Genomic DNA, 19,234 nt, shown 5'->3' on the forward strand with positions numbered 1-19,234 from the left:
AACCATCATATGTCTACCATAATATAACTTAGCCTCACAGTTTCTAAAACGGTCATAAATTTGTTTTATATTGACTTTCATAACAACCAAATAAAACCAAAAATACATAAACCGTGAAGTTGTATGATAGTCCCTCTTAAAGCTAAAATAAATTTTCAAGTTGTGATTTCCTTTTGAACAGAATTTGTTATGGCAACCCCGCCATGTAGGTTATTATTGTGACTTGAATAAAACTTCATGATCGAAACATAGCCAGACGAATGCTTTGTTAGGTTGACTTAGGTTATGATATGCTATGTTCTGATCAAATTATAAGAATTTGTTATGACGAAGATTTTAAATTCGTCCGGGGTTTTATTCTAAAACAACATGTCGCATTGAATGGAAAAATTGCAAACTTTTGTAATTATATCTGAAATCAGCATTTTCTTTTACGAGAATAACAAAACCACTCCATTGTTTTGAAAATCTAATGCTAGATAACGGCAAACATTTAACAAAATACTCCAAATCATGGCATTTATTTATTTATCACCTTAGTTAAGAGGAACTGAGTTTCAATTAAATATTTATTCCCAACCGAATTCCTGCGGCGCGTATCACTTCTTTTCAACGCAAAAACAATTCTTTGGTGGAGCGGTTACATAATCTGAAACTAATCGACAAAAAAACTGCTTCCAACCTGAAATCGCAGAACGCACTATGCCCAAGAATTTACGGGTTACCTAAAGCGCACAAACCTGGTTTACCTTTGAGACCTGTAGTACCTAATATGACGGCGCCGTCCTATGAACTTTCAAAGTTCGTAGGAAGAATTATTCAAAATTCCATGGATAGTGCATACAACATTAAAGATTCCTTCGAGTTTTGCGATTTCATCAACACTGTCACGTTACCTGTTGGATATTCGTTGATTTCATTGGATGTGGTTTCATTGTTCACATGCATTCCAAAGGAACTAGTATGCCATGACGTAATTTGTTACTGGGACCAAATAAGACCAAACGCTAAGAACATTTGCTTGGACCTGTTTCTGGAGCTGGTTGAATTTTGCATCGACGCTAGTTTCTTCAAATTTGATGGACGGTACCACCAACAGGTCTTCGGAACAGCTATGGGCAACCCTTTATCGCCAATTGTAGCGGAGCTTGTCACAGAGGTATTGCTTGATTGCGTACTCAAACAGCTTAAAATCAAAGTGCCGTTCATCAAAAAATATGTGAACGATTTAGTCACTGCCATTCCACTCGATCAGCTTGACTACGTGCTCAAGATTTTTAATAGCTACAACCCTAACATCCAGTTTACCTGTGAAACAGAGGAAAACAACCGGTTACCTTTCCTTGACATGCTACTTGTCAGGCACGATGATCAACATATATCGACGGAATGGTACCAAAAACCGATTGCAAGTGGCCGTTTTCTAAACTATTTTTCGGCGCATCCACCTCACCAAAAAATAAACATGGCCATCAATTTTATTAGTAGAGTGAACAGGTTGTCCACCGGCCTATCGGAGTCTGCAAAAGTCAACATAATGGATCAACATTTGAAGCTGAACGACTACCCTAAGACACTGCGACATCGCCTGATCAACCAGAGAAACTGTAGGAGTACCGAGCAACATAGTTCCAACCAATCGCCGAGTGAACACCTGGAATACACTTACCGGTCAATAGCATACATTCCGTATCTCACCGATAAGATCAGTAAGTTCCTGAAAAACGATTACAAAACAGTTAAGTTAGCCACACGAAAGACAAACATGGCCAAACAATATTATACACAAACAAAAGATAAAATAGCAAAAGACGACCACACCAATGTTATTTATAGTATTTCATGCAACGACTGCAGTTCACAATATATTGGCATGACTACAAATAAGTTAAAAACACGAATTAAGGGACACAGATCGAACTTGAATGCACTGCAGAAACTTGTTGACACAGGCACCGACATAGAAGATCCACAATTCGCAACACTAAGTGAAAAGACAGCACTCTTGCACCACTGTATTAGAACCCAACACACATTAGATCTTAACAATGTTAAAATACTCGACCAACACAGAAACACAACAGCACTACCGATTCTGGAAATATGCCACATAGCAACGAACAACAATACAGTTAACAAGAAAAGTGATACAGACGGGTTAAGTTCTATTTATGCAGGTGTGTTTAACACAGTAAAAAACAATAATAAACAACATAAAATTCATAGACGTCATGAAACTGACAATCATGCGCACTCAGACAATCTGATCTAGATAAGCTTTCGACAACACACTAGTAGAAAATTAACAATTGTGACCATAAATAATGTTTTTCCGAGTACAAGTTTTTCTAGATTATTCAATGACAAAAATTATTTAAAATAGTTCCATTTTATGTGATAAACGCAAACAGACCACAGTTAATTATGTATTATATAAGTTACAAATGAAAACAAAACGAAAAGCTTTAGTAAGTACCAGACATTCGAAAAAGGTTTCAAAATAGGGAAAACACATCTCTGCTTTGTTTTTTGTAGACTTCTTGATAAAGACAAAATATATTGTCGAAACGTTGAAGGAAAAGAGGCAGTACTTCGTTTAGTTCAGCTTAAAGACTGATGAGCCGAAAATCCAAGCAATAATAGATACACGTCACAGTCGATAGCATTCACATTACATCTCAATTAAAATTTCGAGGCCATTATGTGGTAAGTAAATCGGGTTGTATAAAATATCTGGTCCTATGTTGGAGCGTATATGAAGTTTTGATGACTGCAATAAAGCTGGGCCAACTAGCCATAACACATGTTTGTAGCTGTTGTAAGTAGGTTGTTATAACCGCATGGTCGGCATTGAAGGTTTTATGTTTTAGTTGTATCATATACTAAACAACTTTGATATAACCGATTTTGTTACTTGGGTATTTTTCCAAGGTTGTATCATATTTTCAGTTCACTCATTTGTCGCTCCTCTAACTACATACACTGTCTGCTTTAAAGAATAGGTCCTAATATTTTCTGTGTTTTTTTTTTCGAAACTATCACATGCAAAAATAAACCATAATATCATAAAAAAGCCGAGATCTGATAACTTATACCAGAGTTATAGCCAAAATAATTTTCAGTTTTCCTTTTCTACGGTATTTCTGGATCCGGAGGGCAACCGGTAGTCTACCGAAAGTTGAACCTGGGTCCATTGTGTAGTTATTATCAATATTTTCTTTTTAATTGGCCCCAGTTGATCTAGATTATTTAAAATGTCTTCTGTTACATATACACTAGCGCCACAAAGTGACAGAATTCCTTAACAAACAGATCATCATTCCATAGTACTCAATTACTTGGACAGCTCTGCTGAAGACATGAATGTTCTATATCCTGAAATTAGAGAGCCATAATGCACCCTTCATGCTCGCACTGGACATGTACCACTTTTGCTCTCAGCGTTTTCTGGTTGTCATTATTTTTCCCATAGAACAAAAGTGGTACATGTTATTCCATTGAAGTTTGTGTAGGTTTCTCAACCAGAACTCGTTATGCTTTCATGTACCGTCTTTTGAAGCCATTCCAGCAATGATTTTGTGCAGTTATGTTAGAAAAAATTGTTGAAAATAATTTACTATTTGAGTGTTTTCGTTTATTGCGTCTCCTGAAAAATTTACTCAATGGCACATGTACCACTTTTGCTCTCAACGGCTCATTTATCTATTGAAGTGCTTCGTTCTAATGTTGTTGCCATGCTTAGGGCATCTTCAGCGGTGGATCTAAATTGAAAAAATTTGAAACTGGTATACATTTTGGTCTATTTTCGCACTTTTTGGAACAAGAAATAGATCGTCCTAAAACCCTTTGTACGCTACCAATAGGTGGTAAAATGTCATATTTTAATTGAATACCTCATTTTTAGCTATTTCCATATAAGCATTTTGCGAGTGTTGGGGAATAAACAAAACAAAGATTTTTTTATGACAATTCACAATTAATTTTTGTAGCTTTTCTGAAAAAGAAAATAAACAGGTTTGTCGTTTTTGGCTTCAAGAAAACCGACCAGCAAAAGGGGGAATTCTGGAAGACCATAACCGTAGGCTTAACTACTTGGTTTGCAACCACCAGGATGACAAATATGTTGGCTATTCGCCTTAATTGTATTGGGACTAGAGGAGAACTTAAGAGGCCAGAAAAATGTTCCTCGAAGACACTGAACTGAAAAGGTTCAAAATGCTGGGGTGACATTGAGCATTTAGTTTCGAGCAACTCGAACAAAACTAAATGATCGCTGGGGGGCGTTATGTTTCGTTTTTCGTATTTTTTGACCTCGCGGGTTAGATGAGCCGCAGGACAAATGACAATGACTGCTCCTTTTAAGCTTGAAGCATAACTGGCAGTATGTGACCTACTCGAAAATAGCGAAAATCGAGCTGCACAATGACAATATTTTTCGCTATCCTCCAAAACCCTACTTGTAGCAGAAATTTTCGATCATACCAATCCATCCTGAGAAATGTCACTGACGCTCGGGTCAAACCGTCAAATCCATAAAGTCTTGTGGATATAAAGTGTCTTGCTACAGTAATCGTTCAATGTGCATAAAAATGATCGAATTTCCGTTTGTTAAATATTGAGTGTTTTTATTATAACAAGTCTCATTAACTGATAGCATGGGCTATTGAATTGTCGACAGTGTGACAGATGTCAGCGGTTTAAAACAACAAGATATACAACACCGGTGCGGAGAACGAAAAATTGGTCTATATTAGCTGGTTCTATTCAGGTTTCGCTGGTGTAAATCTAGTAGAAAGTTGTTTCAAAAATAGACCACCGCTGAAGGGGCCCTTAGAGAACTGTTGTCTTAATTTTTAGTGTAGTAGTCCGGTCACCATTTGGATAATACATGTCTGTTGGTAGGAAGCAAATAAATAATATTTCTGGTCATGACCTGATAATAGCAATTGAACACTGTAAGCAGGTAATTTAAATAAATACCTTGTAGAACGTCAAAAAAAAAAACGAAATAAAGATTCCTATTACCAAAACAGGTTTTCTAAACATCTGAACAGTTTACTAAAATTCTTGGAAATTTCTCATGCAATCTACGACGCGCTTTATTGTGGATATGAATCAACTTCCATGTAACATTAGCCAATTGTGTTTGGTACTCGATTTGAACCTGTATCAACATGCTCCGATAATTTTGGTAGAGAGTGCACAATAAACACTCTTAAGACCTGTTGCTAGCATTCCCTTCTGCTACCGGAGTAACTAAAAATCAAATTTTAAAAAAGAAGCACCGCTCGCCCACCTTTTCCAATTACCGCCAGTTAATCGTAAATCTTAGCGTGATACCCGTCAAACAGTGCAACAGCAAAACAGAACACAAACAACTATCCCGGCACACAGTTTTCCTATTTCTATGCAGAAAACAGCCAACTAACAACTAAGTAGAAGTCCAACGAGGACCAGAAACATATGGCCTGTGTACGCCACATTATATGTACATGATTCAAATCCCGCCACCGTACGAACTGCAAATAAACTTTCCATCAGTTGCATGTCTCGCCAGATTCCACTATTCGCATAGTACTGATTCTGGTCCGAAACGATAGACACAATTACCGGTGGTTATTGCACTGAACTGGGGATCTTCGATAGTTTGCACAGTTTGATGCTTTATTGTAAAGTCTGAAGAAGCAAGTTCGATGTGTGGTCTAGCTACGGATAGTGAGAAGTAATGACAAGACCAACAATGTTAAAGTGTCATTTGCAAATAGAAGAGAATACTGCATATGGAAGGTTTCGATAAGTTGAGCAATACTCAAATCACTAGAATGAGTGCTTTCAGTATACATATTTTCAGTCGCTTCTATAACAATATTTATTTTGTAAAGTCATTCCATTGGATAAACGAAATGAACTGCAATGAGGTTATAAATACATCTGGTTTAATTTGACTGTGTGCATCACATCTGGGAAACTTTCTCAATATGGAAAAGACTTATTAATTCTTACCAGTGCTGCCTTATATTTCCTTCCTATATTTTTTATACTAAAGTATTGAGCGCTACAACTAATGAAAATGACAATCTTTTATTGATCAGAAAAGTTTTTCTTCCGTTTTGAGCATGATTGCATATACTTTTTCTTCTTTTTTGAGTTGTTTTTGCTTTCAATTTTTGAACATATGTCGACATATTACAAAATAATAATAAAGAAAAACCAGCAACTACTATTAACTGTACCGGGTGGTTTCATTCGTCAATGGTTCTGAAACACTAACTTTCAACTAGCTTAGAGAGTTTACTTTCCATTGTATATCTGAATTGATTCTTCAATTTACATTCCATTTCCCAACCATAAACAGACCACCTGCATAGAGATGGATACTCATAACCGGAAAAGTAACGATAACGAAAGGGAAAATCAAACTTCCGACCGAAAAGTTTACGGTTCTCAGTAAGCTTTCCATATTTGCATTTAACACTACACCTACCTACGTACCCCCGGAACCCATCGTTGGTTCGTTGGTAAGTCAAACCTAAGCGAGAGAGAAAAAAACTTTCTCAATCGTCCACCTCTTCCTCTTTCAGTATGCCAAGTCTTCGGGCGACGCTTTTCACGTTGGAGATAACTTCCTCCTGCACCAGATTGAAGCTCATCGCTAGCAGCGCAATACCAAATAGCAAATACAGTGAGCACAATGCGATGGAAAGTTCAGAGTCGTCTTTCACTCCCTGTGCTGGAACAAAATCGCCGAATCCTACGGGGTAAACAGAGAAGGTAGCAAGAAAAAAAGATTGAAATAGAAAAAAAAACATTCTGCCAAATAGAAAAGAAAGATTTCGTCAACTACTGCAAGGACGATGACAGCGTTGGTAAGGATGAGTACGGAAAGATACCACCAGCAGGCAGCTGGGATTCGTTATGTATACGAACTTGTTTCAATGACAACATGACGAAAAAAAGGGTTCGAATTTCGCCTTCGGGGTTCTGCATGAACGCGCTCATGAAAAGAAACTTTCCGACTGAATTACTGCTTCATTAATTTCTGTTTCAGGCCTAGTTCTTGTACTAAATATAGATGCAACCTGAAGGTGCATCGCCCTCAATTGAAATCGGATAGAATGACAAGTTTAAAAATAACGTCAGTTATGCGACACAAAGAATTTACATAGGGAATCAAAATAGTACTGTGTGCGGTTAGCATAATTGAAAACAAACATTTGATTGCTATACTAAACTATACTTCTTAACTTTAAAGTTGATATAGCTTTCAGTCAATTGAAATTAATAATGAAATAAGATATTCTCAAAACACAGGATTAGCGAATTTTAGTATAAATTTGATCATCTCAGTTTTTTCCAATTTGTCTTCTTGTTTGTCTGTCTGAAACATCATTCTTATCACGAGGCTAACCTGCCGCAGGCTGAAAACTTTAGAAATGAAGACAGGAAAAATGATTCTCAGCATTGTTTAAAGGGAAACATGTATTGTTCCGATGATTTGATCGGATTTTTTTAAGCATAAGCATCAATCAAAGTGTCGCATTAAAATTGATAGAAATAACAAAACAAAGAAAGAAGCAAAACACCAAATTAACTATTGTCGAACATTAACCATTTTTGGTTTGAATGAAACTTTGCACATGTATCTGTTCAGTATACTGAGTATTTTTCGTGGGTGGAAGAATTTTTTAGACTTTCTAAAAAGGTGTAATATTTTTAAAGCATTGTAGCTCAGAAACCTTAAGTTGTAGTGTAAAATTGTGTGAGAATAAATTATAGAGCACGGATGCTGCCTTGTAAAAAAATATGCATTGTGGAAATAAATATTTTTGCTGCAAGAAATTTAAAAATAACCCAAATTCTAACAGTTTTAAAAATGTTTTTTTTTAATGGCCCACCACTACCCTCACACCAAAAAGCTCAAGAGCCCCCTGGTAGTGGACACATTCTAAAGTATAAACAAAGAAAAATGATAATGAATTATACTCCAGCGATGTTGAATGATTTGACAAATTATTTCAAATCAAAAAGCTCATGCTGATTAACATCGTGAAAGCATTTATTTTCAAGATTAAGTTGAGAAAATTAGTAACTGAAGACTAAACTTTATGTTAAATCAATGAAGGGTTGAATTTAAAATTATTTTTTGTTGAAATTTGACATTATTCCAAAACTTTTGATAAAAGTTCTGGATGAAGGAATGTAAAACAAATTTTTATTTTAATGTTATATTTTACACACTATTTCAAATATAATTTTATTTTAAGAATAATAAAATTTCAATGATACAATATAATTTTTTAAGTTATTGCAAATCATGGGTCATTTAATTTATTGAAAAAAAAAATTAAATTTTTGAGATACTCAAAATAAACTTTGGAAAACTAGAGCTTTTTTGTGAGTTATTTGTGGTTCTCCAGCATCAAACGTAGATTCATTAAAATTACCAAACAATATAACACAATTCATATATTATTGTATATTTTTCACAAAGCAGCATTAGTCCCTTATAATTTCTTCCCGAATAGTTTATCTGAACAAAATCGGTTTCTTAGCTTTGAATGAGGCCTGTGCTAAAATAAATAACTGAAGGGTTGTATGCAAAGTCACGAAGAGCTACGTAGCCGCAAGGCACAGAGTCCGCTTTGACAAGCGGGTGGTGATAGGTTCGAATCATCCTGTATAGCAGTGGCAAAAAAAGACAGAACCTCCTCGTCCCAATAGGTCAAATAATATATGCTCCTATGAGCCTATTTTGATGTCTCGAAGGTGAAGTTTTTTCGGAAAGCTCGTAACCACCTCCACTATCAGACAGTTTACAGTTCTGCTGTTAGAATGTTATTAAAACTGATGTCTTGTAGGAAAACATGCTGGCACAGACAACAGTACTGCACCGAAAAATGTATGAATATAGCGCTGGTCACACGTCGTCTATCAGAGCAGAAGAACTCGATATTCATTTGTGTGCAGCCAAGCCACATGAAGACTACACAGTAAAAAAAACTATATATCGAATCGCATGTAAAGAATTGCCTCTTTCGCTTATAATAGAAAATTTCATAATATTCCACGCAACTTTAAATGATATTGCACATAATTTTCAAATAAAATCGTAGTTTATGTCAGAAGCAACTGAAATTTATATGATATTGCACAGAATTTTCAAATCAAAGAAAAAAATCATGGTTTACGTCAGAAGCAACTGAAATTTAAATGAGAAAATATTTTACGTGACGTGTAGTATTTAGAATTTTTTACTGTGTACATTGCCGCTATCGACGCACAATAAGGCGTGTTGGATAAACGCGTAGGCATCGTATTGCGATCTGAAACACAATTGAATTGCCGTTTGAATGGTCTTCTTCTTCTTGTTGTTTTGTATACTAGCAAATTTTAGAATTTAATGTGGTTATCCGGGTGCCGCAAAATACGCTGCGCCGCCGAGGACAACAAAATTATATAGAGTAGTGAGGGGCAAAAGTACGCACTTAATTGTTTTTGCAACAGAACTATTGCAAACAATTATCATAAAAGTCGGTTTTGTTTCCAAGCGGTACATGAACCTTTCGCCTTCAAAATGTATTACTAGAGTTTTTAGAATTTTGTTCGTAGCATGACAATTTCATTTTTTAGAAAAAATACTCAGATGCGAACTTTTACCCAGCATGCGGGACAAAAGTACGCAGTTTACGGGGCAAAAGTTCGCACTGTATGAACAGTGTATTTATTACACTATGCTCAAAAAAGTTAATTGTTTTTCGCTGGTTTTGCACTAATTCTTTTCAGCTGCGTTAGAGCGGTGCCCCGAAATAATTTTCTTGCATCCGAAAATTCGGTTTTCTGGCGATATGTTTGGGTGTTTTGGGGATATATCCCAAAAATGAACCATCCAGAAGAGATTCCACTGGGACTTCTAGAGGCCATAGAAACAAATTATTAAAATTTATTTTCGGAACCATGGTGATACACAGAACACGGAATCGAATTGATGCTCTGAGATCAAAAAGAAACCTCAGACGTTATTTTTAAGTTAAAGATGGTGACTTCCGGTTTGCGGTAAACAGTAAAAATTGACCAAATACCACCCCGTATGAGTTAATTCGGAATCGAAATGATGCCAAGGAAACTGAAAACGATCCCAGACGCTATCTTGAATTCCAAGATGGCAACTTCCGGTTTCCGGAACACAACCTAAAATGGCTTAATACCAATAGGAGTATTTCAGGGACCGGGATGATGTTCAGACACCAGAAATAAACTCCAAACGCGATTTTTAAATTCAAGATAGTGACTTCCGGTTTCTGAAAAACATCCAAAAGTGACTTAGTGCGTCTTGAGCTGCCAGACAGGTCAGACGTGTTTTCGGTTGCTTGTGGACTGGTGTTTGACTGCCTGTAGCTTCAAAGTTTGTGTTTGTGTGGCATAGCCCCTACCCAAGTAATTCTAATGAAACAAAAATCACGAGGCGAAAACAATCAGCGAACTGGAATTTCCCTTGTTAATTGTTTAATTCATTTTAACCGCATTGAGGTTAATAATTTGAAATTTTTAGACAAAGCACATGCTATCTATAATGCGCGAGTGAAATTGGAATTATATCGAAAGTTTGGCGGAGGTGAAAAGCATATCACCCAATACCGTATTTGCCAACGTTATGGCCATTATTCAGAATTCTGTAACATGGACCAAATATGCCTCATTTGTGGAGACTCCTCACACAAAAAAGGACACTTGTCCTGTGAAAGAGAGTAAAAATTTTCGCTATGCGAGTTGTAACGGCAACCATATGTCAAATTTTTATCAATGCCCAGTCCGTTTAGCAATTGTTAAGGCAAGAAAAGGTAAACAAAATTCAATTTCCCAATCAAAACAAAATTTTCCAAGCGTACCAGTACCGCCCACTTTTACTGCTCCTTTGCATACTCGTTTAACATATGCACAGGTTACAGGTAGTTCGAACATTCTACCGCCTAATGTTGGTAGTTCGAAAATGACCGTTAATAGAACCGAACGGTAGAAAATAAAAATACACCTATTACCCCAGCTAATATTGCTACCAAAAATATTTATTTTTTTACTCTTCCTCATCTTGAGACAAATGTTATTGAAACTTTGGAAATTGAAGTTCAAACTGAACTTGGGATTTTATTTATTGCCGCAGCAAATTTATCATTCCAATGCACAAGCGAGCACAAAAATTATTTTAGAGATGATTTACAAAAACTCACCAGGAATCGCTCAGAATTTTTCATTATTGGCGATTTTAACGCTAAACATCGATCATAGAATAATTCTCAAAGTAATTCCAATGGGAAAATTTTATTCAATGATTGTTCCTCAGGATACTATTCTATTTGGTCTCCGAATAGTCCTACATGTTTTTATTCTGTAAGAAATCCATCAACAATTGATTTGGTGCTATCAGATCAAAGTCCTGTATGTTGTGAGTTAATCACACATGCTGACTTTTATTCTGACCATCTTCCAATAACTTTTTCCATATCACATGAAGCAATTCTAAACGTTTTCTTGTATCCAATGAACAAAAGGCTCAAAAACTTGCACAGCAGATTGAGAGTGTTTATAATTCAAATTTGAATTTTGTGAGTCCAATTGAAAATGAAGTCACACGTCAATTTGATTTAATTTCTTCCCAGAATTTTTTGCCTGCAGAAATAATTGGAACTAACTTGAGTGAGATTAAATCAATTATTAAAAAATGAAAGCACCTGGTGACGATGGAATCTTTAATATACTAATCAAACATCTCGCTGAGAGCACAATGGAATTTTGAGTGAAAATTTTCAATTGCTGCTTCACAATTGCATATTTTCCCAAATTATGGAAAAATGCAAAAACTACTCCAATTTTAAAACCGGATAAGAATTCAGCTGAAGTTTCAAGTTATCGACCAATCAGTTTGCTTTCTTCAATAAGTAAACTGTTTGAGAGAATTATTCTTAACAGAATGATGTCACACATCAACGAAAATTCAATTTTTGCAGATGAACAGTTTGGATTTCGCCACTGGCATTCCACTACTCATCAATTGCTCAGAGTTACTAATATGATACGAGCTAACAAATCTGAAGTTATTCCACTGGAGCTGCTCTGGAGACATAGAAAAAGCGTTCGACAGTGTTTGGCATAAAGGTTTGATTGCGAAATTGCAAACTTTTAATTTTCCAATTTTCCTAATCAAAATTTAAAAAATTATCTTACTGAACGAACTCTGCAGGTAGTCTATCAGAATTCAAAATCTGATAGATTCCCTGTCAGAGCAGGTGTGCCGCAGGGTTCAGTCTAGGGCCCAGTCCTGTACAACATATTCACTTCAGATCTTCCTGATTTGCCTCCAGAATGCACAAAGTCATTGTTCTGCGATGATACAAGCATTTCCGTGAAAGGAAAAAGTCTTCGTGTCATATGCAGTCGATTGCAGTTAAGTTGGTCTGACAAGGTTAAGTACTTGGGACTAATTTACGATAAAAAACTTATTTTCAAAGAGCACATTGAAAGTATACAAGCCAAGTGCATCAAATATACGAGATGTCTATATCCTCTCATTAACAGGAATTCTAAACTTTGTTTAAAGAACAAACTTTTGATTTACAAACAAATTTTTAGACCAGCAATGCTTTATGCTGTCCCGATCTGATCAAGTTGTTGTTTAACAAGGAAGAAAACGCTTCAAAGGATTCAGAATAAAATTCTGAAAATGATTTTAAAGCGTCCTCCTTGGTCTGGTACACTCGAATTACATAGACTTACTGGTGTTGAAACATTAGAAGCTCTGTCAAATAAAATTATTAATCAATGTTCGACTAAGATCGTTGCAATCCTCAATTGCTGCGATAAGCCATCTCTATAGCCAATAAGTTAGCAGTTGAGTTAGTTGTTAGTTTACTTCCCTTTCTTGACAAGTAGGTTTGAATCCCTACGAATGATACGTCCTAATTGCGGAAGCAAACAAATCCTAACAATTAAAATTACAATTTTTCTAATAAGGTTGAGAAGTCACCATTTCTGATTGGACACACATGCCGTGGAATGGGGTGAAATTGATCAGTGGGGTGAAATTGATCACCTGAAAATTCGTGATGAAAAATACTTATCAAAACATATTGCTCTTACAATACTAGGCAATGTTAACGTGTCCTTAAACGCAACTTTTGCATGATTCACATACCTGTCAAAGTTAACCTTTGCATGCCCGGTGCAATTTTTTAAATTTTCGAAAAATTCTTCTAACTCAGTCAAATTTCAAGCAAATTTGATCGAACAAGTTTCCAAATAACAAAAAAAAGTATTGACTTTACATGAAGTAATCATAGTTGAGGGTTAATTACGTTAAATTTGGAGAAGTAAGTAAAGTTTGATAAAAGCTCAAAAAATTTAATTTTCAACAATGATCATTCCATACCATTAAAGTAATACTGATGAATTTGCAGGATAACACAAAGATTTTAATTTCAGAGCTAGTTTTTGAGCTTTTGCAACAAACCGAATTGAAATCTAATGACGATCTAATGACGATCAAATAAGAGCAAACTTAGCAACAAGCAGCTCGTGAACCAAAATAAACAAATTTTAACCTGAAATATCGTGATTTTCGTTTCCAAACTAGCTGTAAATGATATTTTTCAGTACAAAAATCATCATTTATCTTAAACATATCGAAAAAAAGCAAATTGCCAAAAGAATGTATCGATTTCAATGGTGATCAATTTCACCCCAATTCACCTCATAGTACCTTATAGAATTATCGAATTTATTCCATGAAGTAAATGATAGAGATTTCACCAATAGCCATGGAGGTTTACTGGAGCACATACCAGTACTTGTTTTAAAATTATACTATTTCGGGAAAAATGTACATGAAGCTAGTTGATCGGAAATTGTTATAAAAATTGATCAATTTCACCCCGTTCCATGGTACTTATTATTTACTAATATTTATCATAAATGCTTAAGCTACTAATCCCCCTCCTTAGAAAAATCTTCAAGTCAAATTTTATAAAACTGATGGCTAAATATGACAAAAGAATAGCTTTTAGATAAAGATATCGATTAACCAAAATTATTGGCCTATAACAACCATTTTGGAACAAAAGTTTCAGCAACTATAGCTCTGTTAAGCACAAGTTTTGCCCTAGAGCTCAAACTGGACAAAAAATGAAAGATTATATATTTTTAACTATTCAACTGGATTTTGATGTCGCTGCTGAGGATAACTTTTTCGGAAATTTAAAGTTTGCCCATAAGGTGTCGTACACAAATTACGTAACGCTAAAAATCAAGATTTTAGAACAGCTTATGCAAAATGGTGCAAAATACTCAATTTTATCAACATGTGGAATATATTTTACAAGTTCAAAGTACATTTTTGCTAAAAAAAAACATGATGAAATTGACGTGTCCAAAGTAGTCCCGCATATCAAAAGAAGTCTCGCACTACGGTACACCAGTATTTAAACAAAAATAAATCCATGAGATTAAAATTAATTAAGGTTGAATCAGTTTTGTCAGGAAAGCAATCAATAAGAGAGTTTACAGCATATAAAAATGAGACTGCTTTTTTTAAATCAACGAAATTCAAATGCAATGAAAAATCAAGACTGCTACCGAAAAATTCTTCGCAACGAGCTAGATAAAAATCTTCTGCTATTAAAATACTTGTTACCCGAACAAGCCCGCGGAAAAAGTCTTGTTTTATCAAGCACAACCGCAGCCATCGTTTGTTCCAGAAGGCTCTCTACACCGGCTATATTCAGCGAAACATGGATCCGGAATTGGAGTGATTGTTATAATTAAAAGCAGCGCGATGCTCTAGTTTCAAGTTGCAAGCTGCCTTCTCGTGATTTGCATTTTAATAGTTTGGAGTAATTCCCCCCACCGTTGGAAAATAAAAGCGAAAAATCAGAGTTTAAAGTAGTCTTGCTTATGTTGCGTTCCAATATTTCATAACATTCATTAATCGATTCAATCAGTCTGAGGCACCCTTTTTAATCAGTCTGAAAGCGAATTAAGAACATTCAGTACTAGATACTGCAGTAATTTTAATTATGTGGCGTTATTTTATGCCTAACATCTGCTATGGCTACAAGTTCTAATACGCATCACCCAGTTACTCCATTAGTAATATTCATCTGACAGTACTTACCGATGGTGGTTAACGTGATGAAACAGAAATAGGCCGAATCGAGGAAAGACCAATTTTCCCACTTGGAAAACATGAAGGCGCCCGCAATTATGTAGCTGACAACCAGAAAAACGCACAACCAGATTGGCACCGGCCGAATGATGGAGGATGGCGGTAAGTCCCCGCTGTCCCAGTCATCGTCGTACAACGAGCCGTCGTCCATTACGGTCTGCAGATGACGCGCCTGTCGGTGAATCGCGAATCCCATCGGTGACATTATGCGCGGCGACGGCGATGGTACTTTTGGTCACATTTGCCCAGGACGGAACCGTGTTAGGGCAAGTGGATGGTAAACACCGAACGCGAGAAGAAGACGGAGAAGGAAATTATTTTCAAGCGTTTAAATTATCCTCTAGTGGGAAGCGAAGAAATTTGCGAGAACAGGTTTTAATTAAAAACGCATAATCAGTGCTAAGTTATTGCTCGAAAACTTAATTTTCTTGGCTGGGAATCAATTTAGTATGGTAAATTACTTAGAAAATATATGTCTGCTAAGGTACAGTTCGGTACCATAGGCACAGCGGATGGTCATATAACAATAGTGTTGGCAGAGGATATGAGGATTTATACACTTACTGTAAAAAGTTAGCTTTAGAAAAGCTTACCGGGGCGTAACTCACGTCGTCTTCCTGTCGCGGTTGAAGATTTTCGTATATTATGCATCTCCATTTCGTTGTCCTCGTTGTAGTAAGGTAATCGGTCCGGCATCAGTCTGTCACCGTAACGCGAATGCCGAGGCATTGATTGGCTGCGTGGGTTTATTGGTGCTCGGTTGTCTTCGCCGCCTCTTCCTCGGGGTCCAGTATGACTTCGTTCGATGCTATTGCGCTCCTGCATTTCGTCCAAAGCATATTTATTGCACAAAATAGGTGGTTTTCCTGGTCCGCCCTCTTCATCAAACTCCATCATCTGTGGATCCCGCCGAAACGCTCGTCGATCCAATGATTGAGCTCGTATTGCTATAAAAATATGTATTCAGGACCGTACTGAATGTAACGACTTTAAAGGAAGTTATTACCTGGAGATTTCTGAATATTATTTCTGTAGTCAGGTGGATAGTTGCCGTCCGAGTTTCTAGAGTTCTGTAAGCCTCTCGGTTGCATCAATTCTCTTCCAACCGATTCTCCCCGCATCTGCCGCTTCATCTGCTGCGGTGTGGTGTTGTACCCATCGTCAACATATCCGCTGCCTTGTTCCGTATAACCACGTCCCTGCTCAATGGTAGCTCTATCCCGGTACTGTTCCCTTCCGGCCGTGCTGTGTCCGCTGTAGCGTGGAGGCGGAGGACCATTCATGTTGCGCTGCATCGACCTGTCCCCGTCGGGATAGTAATCACCGTCGTTGTACCTATGGAATAATGAATGAGAGATTCTCTATTATTGTACCTGTTCGGTTTCATATTACAACATTCTGAGGCGGAAATCGCTGGAGATAGAGTAGTCGCTGATTGAGCAAAAAGCTGTTGTTCAAAGAACAGTGGATGTATGTATATATTTCATAACTTACACTGCTTGCTATACAAACCATGCGATTTGTCGAACTTTGTTTATCTGTCTGATAAACGATAAGTGTTTTTATGAATAACAACTTTCTAGCGAAGAGACGATCATTCAATCGAAAACGAAAAAAAGGATTTCAAAATTTATACGTATGTAAAACATTTTGTCACTTCAATAATTACATACGTGGATTTATCAAGCCAATTTCTTTATGGTTAATAATAAATGTGTAAAACAATTTTGTCAACTTTTTTCAAATTATATTTTCATGCTACTATGAAATTTTAGGAGAACTTTGCATAAATTACAATTGAAATCGCCGAATTAAGATAGCGCCTTTAGCTTTGAAACTAGTCAAATTTAATTTTATTGTTTTTTTTTTCTATAATATTTCAACCCACAATATACTCCGAGGTTCGAAGCAAGTCTGCAAGCCTAAGACATTTGGCATCTAAAAAAAAATTTGATTTCGACAGTTTCATGTATCACTACCTATGCTTTTTTTCATCGATATTTTTCGTGAAACTTTGACCGCTTTGAGGCACATGTTTCCGATGTCCAATCGAGCTGAAATTTTGCATGAGGACTCTATTCGAGAAAACAAACCGACTTTTGAGCCCTACCGCTAAACGATATTCGAAGGTCAATTTTTTCATACATCTCATTGGCACTCTAACTATCGTGCTTGCTATTCAAAATTGCTTCGGAAGGTGTGATACGTAGGGCTGATAAAATCGGAAAACCAAGGTTTTTTTCAATGCCAAATGACTTAAAAATGCATACAACGTCGAGATCTGGTGTAATTCCAAATTTTGCCCAAAAATCGGCCTTCTGAGACTTAGCCGCTTCTGGACGACCGTAGGCTTAATATAGAATATTTAAGAACTAGTTTCTGAAATGACTCACAACTCGTTCCAAACCAAATGTAAAATATTTTAATGCTCATTGGGTATCTTAAGCTTAATTTTTTTGGGGTGGTTAATTTTTTTTACTAGGATGGTTTCATAAACAATTAAAATTTAATTTGAAGTGGTTTAGTAGTAAAAGTGTTCATATTTATTTGCCTACTTGACATCTTATACTTGATATACTTGTACCACAAAGATGGACCAACTAGTTTCCGTAAGGGTGGTAGCAACTACGAAAACCATGAAATTTTATTATATTTAAAAGAAAAGAGAAACCCAACCTCTTAACTCTCCGTAACACGCGCTGTTATATTTTGTACAAAACTCTTTGTAATCCCTATTTAAAAAATATTGCTAGTCATGTCGCGAGTAACATAATGTTAATGACATAAGTTTCTGTAGTGGAGATAGTCGATAGAAAAATGAAAAAAGGAAAAACATATATTCAAGAAAATGTGTGTAAGTCTGTAATAGAGTTTTTTCCCAGCATTTGATCGAGAGAAAGAGAATGGCTTGAATCGGGCTGAGTAAGCTTGAGTTAGAGTGTATATGTATGTGTATGCACGTGGTAAGGATTATCCTATGGCTGTATTGCGAAACAGGGTTCGAGAGCGTGCTGGGAGTCCAGTTTTTAGAGAAATGCGTTAGCGATCAGTTGCTAAACGACGGGACTAGAAATCTATCAGAAATCGATCAGAAAATGGACGCCGGATACGATTGTTTCCTACTAAGATTGCTCTTTCATATTCAATAACAAATTTCATTTCAATTGTTTTTGGAACCTCCTTGTAAAAAATAAATTACCCACCCTAATGAAAATAAAGTCATGAGGTAACTGAATATTAAAACTATTTACATCTGGTTTGGAACGAGTTGTGGGTCATTTTAGAAGCCAATTTTAGAATATTCCATATGAAGCTTTCGGTTGCTCATAAAATGGCTCCCATAAGGATTTTCGACCGAATTTTTTTTTTCTCGAGATAACACCAGATCTCAACGTTTCATGCATTTTTAAGTCATTTGGCATCGAGAATTTCATTTACTCCTCTACCAAGGGAGGTGGATTTTCGAGACTCGAGAAATCACTACTTTGAACGCTTTCGCACCACATGTTTGTGACTAACGCTACAGTTGCTAAAGAGCACACATAAGGATTGCTTTGATATTCATTTAAAGGACTACTAATGGAACAATAAATTAAATAATTAATTGACTGAGATTGAACACCTGTATCCGAATTGGACTAACAAAATACAACAGCTTCAATTTATTAGTTAGAGTTAGAGTTAGATTTGTAACTGAATAATTTGTTTGAATATGTGTTCACATTATGCGACGCGATCCGAGACAACCATCACATGGTCAAACATATAAAGGAAATTCATCCAGAATTTAAATTTGTTACGCATTAAGCAAATAACTGGTTCTAATACGAAACATAATAAATTTATCCCTTTTGGAAAAACTGAGCTGGTCTCCAGGTGTTTGAAATACACACCAACATATTTAATTGAATATAAATTCATACATAGAATGAATGATTTAAGGGACAGATTCAAATTATGCTCAATATCGCAGTGAATTTAATTTTTTTTGAAATGACGTCTAAAGTAAATCTTAAGGTGGGG

The 19,234-nt window shown here is 36.1% G+C and overlaps 2 protein-coding genes across 4 annotated transcripts in view; one reads left to right on the forward strand and one right to left on the reverse strand.

Annotated features, from left to right (window-relative positions):
- The first annotated feature begins 772 nt into the window (after positions 1-772).
- LOC129720206 (uncharacterized) lies at positions 773-2,267 on the forward strand. The gene is made up of 2 exons (XM_055671654.1): positions 773-1,709; positions 2,227-2,267. The coding sequence occupies exons 1-2, from the start codon at positions 773-775 to the stop codon at positions 2,265-2,267; spliced, it is 978 nt and encodes a 325-aa protein (XP_055527629.1).
- A 3,746-nt stretch (positions 2,268-6,013) lies between these two features.
- LOC129723416 (uncharacterized) overlaps positions 6,014-19,234 on the reverse strand; it is a 266,536-nt gene continuing 253,315 nt past the window's right edge. For all 3 annotated transcript variants that reach the window (XM_055677619.1, XM_055677620.1, XM_055677621.1), the window contains 4 exons: positions 16,218-16,546; positions 15,805-16,158; positions 15,161-15,439; positions 6,014-6,751 (listed from right to left, as the gene is read on the reverse strand). In XM_055677619.1, the coding sequence (XP_055533594.1) occupies positions 6,555-6,751; positions 15,161-15,439; positions 15,805-16,158; positions 16,218-16,546 (1,159 nt within the window). In that variant the 3' untranslated portion in view covers positions 6,014-6,554. The remainder of the gene's footprint in view (positions 6,752-15,160; positions 15,440-15,804; positions 16,159-16,217; positions 16,547-19,234) is intronic.

The sequence above is a fragment of the Wyeomyia smithii genome, chromosome 2, assembly GCF_029784165.1.
Source record: "Wyeomyia smithii strain HCP4-BCI-WySm-NY-G18 chromosome 2, ASM2978416v1, whole genome shotgun sequence".
Taxonomy (NCBI): Eukaryota; Metazoa; Arthropoda; class Insecta; order Diptera; family Culicidae; genus Wyeomyia; species Wyeomyia smithii.

Coding starts and splice junctions, on each gene's coding strand:
- LOC129720206 (XM_055671654.1), top strand. CDS start 773: ATGACGGCGCCGTCCTATGAACTTTCAAAGTTCGTAGGAAGAATTATT. Junction 1,710..2,226: donor GTATCTCACCGATAAGATCA/GTAAGTTCCTGA, acceptor TAAAATTCATAG/ACGTCATGAAACTGACAATC.